At 40.6% G+C, this 12,880-nt stretch overlaps 1 protein-coding gene and 1 non-coding gene across 3 annotated transcripts in view; both read right to left on the bottom strand.

The window, feature by feature from the left end:
* The window catches only part of PNPLA8 (patatin like phospholipase domain containing 8), a 49,021-nt gene that overhangs the window by 35,034 nt on the left and 1,107 nt on the right, over window positions 1-12,880 (bottom strand). Inside the window, exons 2-3 of one of the 2 annotated variants that reach the window (XM_056118352.1) lie at window positions 5,738-6,749; window positions 5,433-5,582 (exon numbers count right to left, since the gene is read on the bottom strand). In XM_056118352.1, the coding sequence (XP_055974327.1) occupies window positions 5,433-5,582; window positions 5,738-6,493 (906 nt within the window). In that variant the 5' untranslated portion in view covers window positions 6,494-6,749. Of the gene's footprint in view, window positions 1-5,432; window positions 5,583-5,737; window positions 6,883-12,880 lie in introns of both variants that reach the window. The other variant, XM_056118351.1, reaches the window with a different exon arrangement.
* Window positions 7,552-7,653, bottom strand: LOC130027847 (U6 spliceosomal RNA). Its single transcript, XR_008793072.1, has one exon. It is a non-coding gene; the product is annotated as a U6 spliceosomal RNA (small nuclear RNA).

The raw sequence follows: 12,880 nt of genomic DNA, 5'->3' as shown, positions 1-12,880 counted from the left end.
TTATTATTAATAATGGCTTGGTGGGAAAACCAAACAATTTGGAGTTAACCCTCACTTGAACTGAATCAGTTATATTTAAAAAAAAAATGCTTGAGCTGGATAAAGAGATGAAAATATACAGATTTAGAAAGGTGCACAATGATAAGTGAATAATGCAAAACAACTGGTTATAAAACATTACATATAAAGTGACTTTGTTTGGACACATACAGACACATAAAGAACAACTTCTGGAAGAATATTTGAGGTGTTCACAAATATCCTCATTGCTTTCCCACCAGGCACAGAGGCAGCACCTCTCTGGCCAATAAACAGGGCAGGAAAAGGCCGCTGGACTGTGAGGAGACACCCATGACACTTCCTGCTGCTACACTCTGACCTGCTACTGCAATCATGAAAGGGGCCTGCACCGAGACACAGGGAAAACATCCAAGGAGGCAGCAGAGCAAGCTCCAATGTTCCAGAGTCACCCAAACCCATGACTAACTTATGTGAGTGACAAACTGTAATTATGTTAAGCCACTGTTATTTTCAATAGTGTGTTATTACTGCTCAGCGCAACTTACTCTTAATACAGACAGAAGTTAATCTAATTCTGCAGTAATCTTAGGGTAGAAGAAACACTTTTTTTTCCCTTTCTTTGGGTCACACCCGGCAATGCAGAGGGGTTACTCCTGGCTCTGTACTCAGGAATTACCCCTGGCGGTGCTCTGGGGACCATATAGGATGCTGGGAATTGAACCCGGGTCGGCCGCGTGCAAGGCAAACGCCCTACCCACTGTGCTATTGCTCCAGCCCGAAGAAACACTTTTTATGTTCTTATTTTTCCTAGTTTTTCTAAATAGCCCATGTGCTTACTGCTTTTAGAAAAACAAGCTTTTTAATACCTTGAATATCTTGAATAACCTCCTGGTTCTGTGCTTAGGGATCACTCTTGGCAGGGCTCAGGAGACCATATGGGGTGTTGGGGGATTAAACCTGGATCAACCACATGCAAGGCAAATGCCCTACCTCCTGTACTATTGCTCCGATACCCAAAAGCTCAATTCTCAATGATAAAAATTCTTATTGGTAAAGTTCATGTAAATGTATGAAAATTAGCTTATTTGGGGGCAACCTATAAAGTATACTGTTTTTGGCTCTCTGGCATGACCATGGCACCAGAGGTACACGGACCTAATCCAGAGCCCAGCAGCTTGCGGCAGAAATATGAATGGACTATGCGCTAAACTACAGCGCCATGCCCCCCGCGCCCCCCCCCCATGGAGGAAAAGGGTGTCTGTTTCTTCTGCCTCTTCTCCTCTACCCCCCCCCCCCCCACCCGCAGCATGGTGGCCACCACCTCAGAGCTTAATGAATGGAAAGCCAGGTATGAGCTGGTGGTGATGGGGCAACTGTAGCCTCATAGGAAGGGAGGCAGAACCGGCTCGTCCTTCACACCCTACCGAGGCCACGAGTTGCCCCCACAAGTGGCTCTCCAGCACAGCCATGGCACCAGACACACAGAAACCAAATCTCATAATTATCCGGCTCTTGGCAGAAATACCTCCAGACTTAATAAAATATCAGAAATCCAAAATCGCCCAGCCACAATAGTGGCTGCGCAACATCATATGGTTTTCATAACCAGCAATAGAAAACAAATTATTTCACAATGCCTTTCCAGCAGTTCTGATCGTGGGGGGGAAATTTCAAACAATAATGGTGCAACTTTTGTCGAAATAATGCATGTAATCAAAGTAGAGAGAGAGTTAAGTAGAAATCATCTGCCTCACAGGCATTGGGAGGGGTGGGAGGGGGCGTATATTGGGGTTCTTGGTGGTAAAAAATAATTACTGGTGAGAGGAGGGGTGTTTGATCATTGTATGATCAAGACTTACACCTGAAAGCTTTGTAACTTTTCTCACAGTGATTCAATAAATAAATTAAAAAAATAAATAAACTATACTGTTTTTGAGAGATCATTATTTAGAAGGATCAAACTTTCATCACGTTATTTTCTTGACCAGTTTCTTCACATTATTCTAGATTTTCTTAACAGCTGATCTGAAAATATACTCATTAATATTGGAGGGTATTTAGCTTTGGTATCAGTTAAGCAAAATGAAATTTCAAAGTTTCTACTAGCAAGGCTATTTTTAAAAGACTCAAAGGGAAAACTACCCAGAAATCCCTCAAGTTTAATAAAATAATAATTCAGTGAATGAGGCTCATCATCTCCCCAAACCCACAGCACTACTGGTGCAGTCCCTGTGAATTAAAAATACATATCTTATTATAAATAAAATATACCTACAGTTTTCAGCATAAAGTTCAATAAAATATCACAAACAGTGCACATCTGTGCAGTTTATGAACAATGAAAGCAGTTAAGAATGAATAATATATGCCCACTCACAACAAAGTGATTCCTACCAAAAGTTAAGTGAAATAAGTCAGTTGTAATAGTTTATATAATGACAAAAGCATAAATTAAACTGTGACCACTTTGTGTGTGGGGGTAGTGGAGGGAAGGGGAGCAGGCACACATGCAGCAATGCTAAGAGGTTGATTACTCCTGGCTCTGCAGTCAGGAATTACTCCTGGCTGTGCTCAGGGCACTATGTGGGATGCCAGTGAGCAAACCCAGGTTGGCCACGTGCAAGGCAAATGCTCTAAGACCCTAACCCCTTAACAACTGTACTATCACTCCAGCCCCTCTGTGACTACTTTTTTTTTTTAAAAAAGTAGATTTAACTAAAATGGAAACAAGAAACAAGGGAGGCTTCTCAAGCACACGGAAAGTTCTATTCATGTGGGTGTCAGTTACACAGATGTCCTCCGTGAGAATTCACTGATTTTATGCAGAAAACTGTAAGTATATTATATTCTGAATTAGATATGTAGCTTTTACTCATAGGGACTGCATGGGTAGTGCTATGGGTGTGGGAAGATGAAGGACCCACATTTAAAATCAGGACCTTACACATGATGCTCGACCACCTCTTATTCTCACTAACCACGAATAAAATACTTTTTAAAGTGTGTGATTCTATTTTAAAGCTATGATTTCAATATATCACTGAAATTTGTGGTATACTTAAAAGTCTATGCATAGTACAAAAAAAAAATTACAGGCATAACTCCAGTGTTCAAAAGGCCCAGGCTGCTCCCATGATACCCAGCTCAGTGCTGCCTCAGCAGTATCCTGGAGACCATGTGGTACCAGGAATCCAACTCTGAGTATCTGCATGCCGCGCCTGCACTCCAGCCTTTATGCTATCTCCTAATCCCTGCACTCACCTAAAATACAAGTTTTTTAAAAGATAGAAAACTTATCTTTTAGGTAAAAGATATCACATATAAAAAAGGAATCCCAAATCTAATGAACAGGGAATATACTAAAGTTTAGCTGTTAAAATGTGCCCTTTAGACAATATAAAACTACCTTCAAATACCTTTTCAAAAACTGATTACAAGAAAGGTACACAAAGGTTAACTAAATTACACTTTTATGAATGGTAAAATATAAGAGAGCGTTAACATTATTAATAATGTTAACATAAGCTACTCATTCCATAAGTTTAAACTGTTCTTTATTACAAATACTGTTAGTATAAATATAATGAGATTGAACCACATTATTCATATCTTACATTAGTAGGCTTAAAACTCTACTTTTAATTGGTGTATCTTCACAATCACGACAAATCACGACCATCCTGTTATTCGTCGATTGCCTCGAGCAGGCCCCAGTAATGTCTCCTTCATCCTAGCCCTGAGATTTTTAAGAAAGTGCTATATTCAAGGCTCTTTAGGAGAATGAGACCCATCATTGTTACTGGTATTTGGCACATTGGGTACGCCACGGGGAGTTTGCCAGACTCTGCCGTGTGGTCAGGTTACATTCGGTAGCCTGCCAGTTTGTCCAAAGTAGGAATGAGATAAGATGTCATAATAAGATCTTATTATGACATCTTCACAATACCTGAAAAAAATGATGTGCATAAAAACTAAATATTTTAGTAATATGGTCACTAACTCAAGAATCAATAAAGTCATTAAAATTTTTCTCCTTTGTTTTTTTTTCTTGCTTTTTGGGTCACATCTGGTGATGCACAGGGGTTACTCCTGGCTCTGCACTAAGGAGTCACTCCTGGTGGTGCTCAGGGGACCATATGGGATGCTGGAAATCGAACCCGGGTTGGCCGCTTGCAAGGCAAATGCCCTACCCACTGTGCTATCTCTCCAGTCCCCAAACTTGTCTACTTTCAAATACAAAAAAAAAAAATCATAAAATAAAAATTAACATCAGTTTTGTTTCACTTAAGAATTGCGACTCCCTCGGGGCTGGAGCACAATGGGTAGGGCATTTGCCTTGCACGCGGCCGACCAGGGTTCAATTCCCAGCATCCCATATGGTCCCCCAAGCACCGCCACGAGTAATTCCTGAGTGCATGAGCCAGGAGTGACCCCTATGCACTGCCGGTGTGACACCCCCCCCAAAAAAAAGAAAAAAAAGAAAAAGAAATGCAACTCCGGGGCAGGAGCGATAGCACAGGGGGTAGGGAGTTTGTCTCGTATGAGACCGACCCTGGGTTCGATTCCCAGCATACTATGTGGTCCCCAAGCACCACCAGGAGTAATTCCTGAGTGCAAAGCCAGGAGTAATCCCTGTGCATTGCTTGGTGTGACCCAAAAAGTTAAAAAAAAAAAAAATTGCAACTCCTTGGGTCTGAAGAGATAGTCCAGCAGGTCAGGTGCTTTCCTTGCTCACATCCAATCCCGGTTCCACCCACAGCATCCCATATGGTCCCCTGAGCCATGCTGGATTAGCCCTGAGATCAGAGCCAGAAGTAAACCCTATGCTGCTACATGTGCACTACTCCCCACCCTACACAGCCCCCCCCCCAAAAAAAAACTGCAACTATTAAAAAGCAACAAATAGTATGAACATCTAAGCTTCATTCAAGAAGAACATGGTAGCTTTTATGTAACTGAAAACTATCTTCTGTTCTAAAATGCATAATGAGGGCCCGGAGAGATAGCACAGGGCCTCAAGTGCTTCCCTCACACAGAGCCAATCCCGGTACACTGCATATGGTCCCCCAAGCACTGCCAGAAGTATCTCTGAAGCACAGAGCCTAGTGTAAGCCCTGAGGATTGCCATATGTGGGCCAAAAAAACAAATAAAAAAAAGCAAGAAATAGTTAAATGTCAAAATACATCAGTTTTACTAATTATATTAATGGGTGATTTACAATACAGAAAAGAGAACATTTAGCATACCGTATCTCCTTGCATGGAACAATTACTAAATATACATTACAACTGGGAAAATCAAAGCAAAAATAAAAACCATAAATAAAAAATCACTCCTTTCTACATTTTGAGAGGTTTATTGGCATTTTTATCTCAGGACAAAAAAACCAGATTCAAGAAACTAGAATTACCTTGACAGCCACTCCTTTTCCTTCAGGAAATTCTAGAAGATGAAAGGTGAGTTCTTCAACCCTAGTAATGCAGAGTTTGGGGTCAGTTGTTCTTCTCAATGACTGAACCAACGCCCGGGTTCTATTGTCAATACTCACTCTTGCAATAATCTGGAAAGACATGATACACGTTTTGACTGAAATACAAAACTGCTCTAGGAATACCAAAAAACAGTAATAAGTTTCTTAGGTCTCATTTAAGTAAATGAAACATTAATTTGAAGCAAAAAAATTAATAAAGCTTAAGATCACATGAAATAACTTGCCTTTTCCCGTTGAAGAGATAAACGCTTTTTCTCCTCTGCATTTTTCTCTTTGCTGGCCGCCTGCTCCGCTTTAACACTTTCTTCTTGTTCCTCTGGCTGACTCTTTGAGTCAGACTTTAATTTGGGGACAAGTCCACCAATATAACCACCGACTAAAGCTTGCACACCTTCAGTGGGACGAGAAAGGAAGTTGGCAATGCTTTGTTTGGTAGAAACTGGAGGTACCTCGGGGACCTTGCTGGCACTTCCGGGCTTGTCCACGGCGTGCAAAGATTCAGAGTCCAGCTTCTCATCACTCAGGATACTACCATCTGGAGAACTAGATTTCTTGTCAGCTTTTATATCTTCAATTTCTAATTTGTCCAGAGGATGCTTACTGTCCTTCTTTTCAGACATTTTCCACTGACGCTTGAAGTATGAATTTATATGATTTGATAAAAAATAAAATGATTCTCCAAATTTTGTGGTTATACTATTTGTATAATGAAAAAGGCTATGCTTACCAATATCTTCGTCTTTATCAATAACAGGGCTCCTCTTTTCTGGAAAAGAACTTTTGTCTGTGGATTGGTCTCTATACTTATTCAGAGATTCAGTGGTTCGTTCAACATTTTTCTGTTTCAACCAGCCACTATCTGATACTTTTCTTAATATTCCAGATCTTGGCTTAAATTGAGCTAAACGTGAGATCATTTCATTCCCATTGCCAAAAACAGCCTTTGAAACAGAGTTCAAAGTACTTTTAATACGGGACATACGAATGTTCACTTTTGTAAGTCCTTTGGGAGCAGAAGTACTAAGTTTCAAAATTCCAATATGGAAAGCATGGTTGCCTGAAGAGTAACAGTGCTTACTACAAGGATGTGCTTCCCTTTTGGTCCATTTACATCTTACTCTGCTTGTATGAAAACCTCTCTGTAGACTGATGTGGCTTATCCTCCAGTAATATTTAGGTGAGCACAAGAAATACAGTTGCTTGTTCCTCTGCTTCCCACAAAGACTTCTTGCATTACTAAGGAGGTAAATATATATATCTATAGTCAAATTAACAGACATAACTTGAAAATCATTTATTTTCTATAGGTTATGACTTTCACTTCATTCCTGAATGCTTCACTTAGAAATGCCATAATTCATGGTCTTACCTGAAATGGCAAAAAAAAAAAAAAAAAAATTAGGATGTGAGTAAGCGTAAACTGGATATAGAAAATATATCCCCATTTGCAAACTCAGCAAGTTATCTCAAAAATACAGCTTAATGTATTTCTCCACTGTTGCAAATACAGATCTCACTTTTAAGCTAAAAGGAATTAACTGAGCTTGGGGGCGGGGGGGAACATATGCTGCCCACGCCCATGTGCTGCTTGTGCCCACATGGCCGAGCACACATGTCACCCAAGAACATGTGTTGCCCACATCTCCCCTCTTGAGATGCGTACTTTCATGCTTCCCCATCTAATGCTGAGGTATGTGTAAGGGCTCTCTCCACCTTTGCAGAAGCCCATCTTCTCTCTTGAGCATTTTACACTCTCACTTTCTCTCCCTCCTTCCCCTTCCTAAAAACCTCCAAATAAAATCTGCTTTTACTTAAAAAAGAAAAGAAAAGAATGCAGCTGTTTCACCACAAAACTCAATGAATAAAATAGTGAGCAGTGGGATGTTTCAGAAGAATTAATTTACGGAAGCCACCTACAACACTTAACCCAATATGTCATTTAAATACTATGTCTTTTTGCCTTTTTTGTACTATTAAATTCTTGACTAGTTCATGTGACATTACACCTTCATGTTCTTTGATGAAAAGGATCAGGTCTTATATTCTAGTCTATTTTATTTTTATATCTATGGACCTTGCGCAGGGCCATGCTAATCTTCTCTGTATCTTTCCAATTTTAGTATATGTGCTGCCGAAGCCCGGCAAGCTACCGAGAGTATTCGATATGCCAGACACAGTAACAACAAAGTCTCCAATGGAGACGTTACTGGGCCCGCTCGAGCAAATCGACGATCAACGGGAGGGCCTTTACCTTTACCTTTACCTTTACCAGTCCAGGGACTAACAGTTACAACCAATTAATTGGGCAGTGTGTTTCAATCTTTCTCCACATGTAACTGGCTGTTGACCATTGAAGACCTCAGTTATACTTCATTCTGTGGAAATCAACTTACAGAGCATTTCATCTATTTCATCTATACCAGATATGATGCTAGATGCTATGATTAGACAACAAAGATAAAGCGGATATTTTTCTAGAGATAGCCATGTAAAACCAAGATAAGAAGGGGCTAGAGAGATAGTACAGTAGGTAAGGCCACTGCCTTGTAGTGATCAACCTGGGTTTGATCCTCCACACCCCATAGAGTCCGCCAAGCCCACCAAGTGCAACCCCTGAGTGCAGAACCAGTAGTAAGCACTGAGCACTGTCAGGTATGACCCAAAAGAGAACAAGAGGCTAAAACAAAAAAAACCTATTCTGGCTGTCTCAAAGATGATAGTCTGAATTAAAATACTTATAAAACTGTATGTGCACATACCATTTTAAAATATTCTCATTAGGGGTTTCCCAGAGATAGTGCTCAGTGGTAGAGGGTCAGCCTGCAGGTGTGAGGTCTCCAGTTAGGTTCCCAGCATCCACATATTGTCTCAGAGTGTGATTCCCTCCTGCAACCACATATGGCTCCATAATACACCACAATCAAGGGTAAGTATTGTGACCAAGTGTTTTACCCAGTGTATCACGGTCTGGAGTGATAGCACAGCAGTAGGGTGTTTGCCTTGCATGTGGCCGACCCAACCGACCTGGGTTCGATTCCTCTACCACTCCCCGAGAGCCTGGCAAGCTACTGAGAGTATCTCGCCTGCACGGCAAAACCTGGCTAGATATCCGTGATGTATTCAATATGCCAAACACAGTAACAAGTCTCACAATGGAGATGTTACTGGGGCCTGCTCGAGCAAAGCAAATCACAATAATAAAGGGAGGGAAAGATAAAAAATTTAAGTTCTGGGGCCATAGCAACAGTATAGGAGGTAGGGCACTCGTCTTACACACAGTCAACCCACATTCAATTCCTTGTGCCACATATGTATGATCCCCAAGCCCTGCCAGGAGTGACTGAGTACGGAGCCAGGAGTAAACCCTGAGCACCATGGAGTGCAGCCCAAAAACAAATAAACAAAAATACTTTACATTCCAAAACACAATAACTTGAAATATCCAAATGTTTGGAAGGGACAAAAGAAAAACAAACCTATCTCTTCATAGTTTTTCAACAAGTCCTCAGGATTTGCAGTCAAGGTTAGAAAGTGAACTAACATAAAAGCACTTAAATTCCCCAAACATGAAACTATCTCTTGAAATATCTTAATGAACTTAACAGATAAGGGACAAAGGCGACCAAACAGTGGGTAGGGCATTTTTCTTGAGCTGACCAGGTTTAGGTTCCATCCAGTAACCCCAAATGGTCCCCCAGGCCCTGCCAGGAGTGGTCCCGGAGGGCAGAGGCAGGAGTAAGCCCTGAGCACTGCTGGTGTGGTCCAAAAAACAAACCACCATAGACAAACCAAGATTGCATAGCCAATAAGGCGCTTGCCCTGGCCTACCACACAGACAAGGACCAGGTTCACTACCTTGCACGCACCTACCATAGTGCCCTGACTCCCACCAGAAATGATCCCTGAGCACAGGGCCAGGAGTTAGCCATGTGCATAGTTAAGGTCAAAATTTTTTTAATTTTTATAAAAAGATCTAAAAAAATGATACTGGGAAACGTTTCCAGAGAAATCACAGTCCTGACCTGCAGTCATGTTATCCTGACAGCACAGAGACCCTATGAAAATGGGAACTCGAGCTGGTGTGCCCCCTGGAATTTGGCAGAGTGTCACCTGAAACTACCAGATCACATATCCAGAGCTCAGGACAAGTGAGGCTCCCACACAAAGTAATCATCACTACAGGTTAATGAATATTCTGTCACTGTCACTGTCACTGTCCTCCTGTTGTTCATCGATTTTGCTCGAGCAGGCCCAGTAACATCTCCATTTGTGAGACTTGTTGTTACTGTGTTTGGCATATCGAATATGTAACCAAATGTATTTGATATCTTGCCAAGCTTTGCTGTGCGGGCATGATACTCTCGGTAGCTTGCCCGGCTCTCTGAGAGGGGTGGAGGAATCGAACCTGGTTCTGTCAGGCCAGCTGCGAGCATGGCTAATGCCCTACTGCAAAGAAATTAACCGTTACCTCAAGAGAACACCAATAAAAATAGCCAAAAGGAAAAATGTCTAACCAAAATTTAGAACTAGAAAAAAATTAAATATTTAAAGCACTTAAAATGTTCAGGGTTTAACAAAAAATAATAAGGCTAAAGAATGGAAGGGGAAAAAAAGCACAAAAAGAGAAAAAGAGAGTAAAAAAGTTTTTTTGGAAACAAAAACTCCAGCTACATACTAGTAATTAGCCACGCCTATGATACAGTGACAAGGAACAGGTGGAAATAAAGAGATGAGGGGAAATGATGGACTTACATGAATAGACCTACCTAACCAGAAGAAAGCAAATAAACTTTTGTGGTTTTTTTTTTGGGGGGGGGGGGGGTCACACCTAGCAATGCTCAGGGGTTACTCCTGGCTCTGCACTCAGAAATTATTCCTGGTCTAGCCATAAACAGAGTACATGTCATGTATATGTTAGGGCTTGGGTTTGATCCCTAACACTGGGAAAAAAAGGTCAGCAGAAAAAGAAAAGTTTGGAAATATGAGCTTTGTCTATTCAAGAATGGCAAGAATAAGACAGCTGAGGGAAGCAGAAATGGGAAAATTGACACAGACAAGCAGAGAGAAGAGTCTAGCAGAAGACAGAACTACATTAGCCTAGACGGCAATAGAGGTCTGCATTGCCTCCATTCAACCTTCCAAGCTACACCCATTACCACCTTTAGGGCATTATGAACTCACCTCTCAACTTGGCATACAAATTCAGCGTACATTGCCAAAGCAAAAAAATAAATAAATTTCAAAAACACTGGACAATTTTGTGATACCTTCACACACCTCTCGGAAATTACAAATATAAAGCAGAAATTATTAACTATTTCATTATTAGAGTCTACAAAATTAAGTTCAACTAAAATATTTCCAAATCACAACATAGCAAATACAGGTATATTTTGTTTGTTTCCACACGGATCATTCCTGGAGGTGCTCAGGGGACTACATGAGAGAGGTATCAGAGACCAAATCCAGATTGGCAGCATCCAAGGTCTTACCTATTGTACTATCTATCTCTCCACACCCAGGTACAACTTTTTAGAGAAAACTCAAGTGGAACAAACATTAAAGTACAAAAAGATGTAAGAATGTAAAGTGGGGGCTGGAGTGATAGTAAAGTGAGTAGAGCCCCTGCCTTGAAGGGGCCCGTCCCCAGTAATATTTATGGTATTCTGAGCTTACCAGGAGTGACTTCTGAGCACAGAGCCAGTGAAAGCCCTGAGCACTGCTGGGTTTGGATTCCACCCCCCCCCCCCCCCACACACACACCCATTTTTTTGTAAATGTAAAGAACAAGGTGTTACCATGGACTAAGAGAAGGGCATGGAAAACTTTAAATGCAAAAGGAGAGAAGAAGAGATAGTACAGATAGCCTTGCCTTGCATGCTACTCTGGGTTTGATCCCCAGAATCCCATATGGTCTGCCTGAGCCTGCCAGTAGTAATCCCTAAGCACCACCTGTTGTGGCCTCCAATCCATAAACAAACAAATAAATAAATAAATAAAATGGGAGAGTGATTAGAATAGGGAATGGGTGGAGTGTATACTAGAGGAAATAAGGAAAATGCTAGGTAAGGACATAATGAATGAATTTGTGAAGTTATGCATATGTTGTGGAATAATATAAGCACAAAATTTCATTTTGTGGTGTCTGAGTTAAAACAGCTCTAATAGTATACGGTGAAGAGGGTCATTCTTGGCCATCTGCAAGAGTGATGGAAAAACACGCAAAACTTGCTGAAGGGAAGAGTGAGATAAGAAGTGGTAAAGGTCAAGACAATTTAGGGGATTTTCATGAAACCTGGGTAAAACAAAATGTCATTTGTGAATGAAAGACTACTGGGATAGGAGAATTTAACATAAAAGTAACCTCTTGAATTTACAGAATGAATAGTAGGAGATTCAAGTGGAAATAGACTATCAGATCACAGTGGATATATAGTATTGGATTTACCGAAGTTTACAGTCATAATTCTTATTCTGACACAAAGAATTTGATAAAAGCTCCTCTTTCTTGACAAATGCTTGTTTTTCTTATTTGTGTATATGAACTAAAGTTTATATAACAGTATAGGACATTCATGAACCTACAAAAAGGATTCCTTGTGCATCAAAATCTTAACAGTCTGGCTTTTAAATTTTGTTTTGATTTGTTGGGGGGGGGGGGCGCTACACCAGCTAGTGCTCAGGGCTTATTGCTGGCGCTGCATTCAGGTATCACTCCTGGTGTGTGGAGATCAGGGGACCAAATGGTGTGCCTGATAGTGAACCTGCCCAGCCTAAATAAAGCAATTGCCTGACTACCTGTACTATAGCTCCCAACTCCAAAACTCCGGTTTTAAGAGAATAACCATGGAGCCCAGTGTCATCCACAGTAAGTAAGAGGACATCTTTCAAAAATAAAAGGCATCAGTGAAAAGACACCCTGAAACAATCAGGACAATGGAAGCCCAAGTTCTGAAAACTAAGGGGCAATGAACAAAGTAAAACATTAAGACATGGGAAAGAGGAATTTTAGAACCAAGACATAATAGAACTGGAAGATGTCTAGAGCTAAGAGATCTAACTCTGACATTTTGACAAGGGTCAGCTTCAAAAAAAAAAAAATTTAAACAATATATACTCTACCATAATTATTGTTATTACTGAGAGGGAAAGAAACAACTCAAAGTAATAGCTGTCCTTTTATCAACTTTGTATGTGAAGCAAATGACTATCTAACCTGGTAAAACCCATAATTTCATTCATATCACTCAATAAAAAAATATTCCATTCAAAATTTTAATTTGCCTCAAATATAGCAAAAACAAGTTAAACATTAAGAACTGAATTAATGAAAATTACTTAGAACAAGTTCTTACACTGAAAGCATA

This window comes from Sorex fumeus, unplaced genomic scaffold (genome assembly GCF_029834395.1).
Source record: "Sorex fumeus unplaced genomic scaffold, SorFum_2.1 ptg000037l, whole genome shotgun sequence".
Taxonomy (NCBI): Eukaryota; Metazoa; Chordata; class Mammalia; order Eulipotyphla; family Soricidae; genus Sorex; species Sorex fumeus.
Note: the sequence above shows the minus strand (reverse complement) of the source record. Positions and strands in the feature narration are given on the sequence as shown.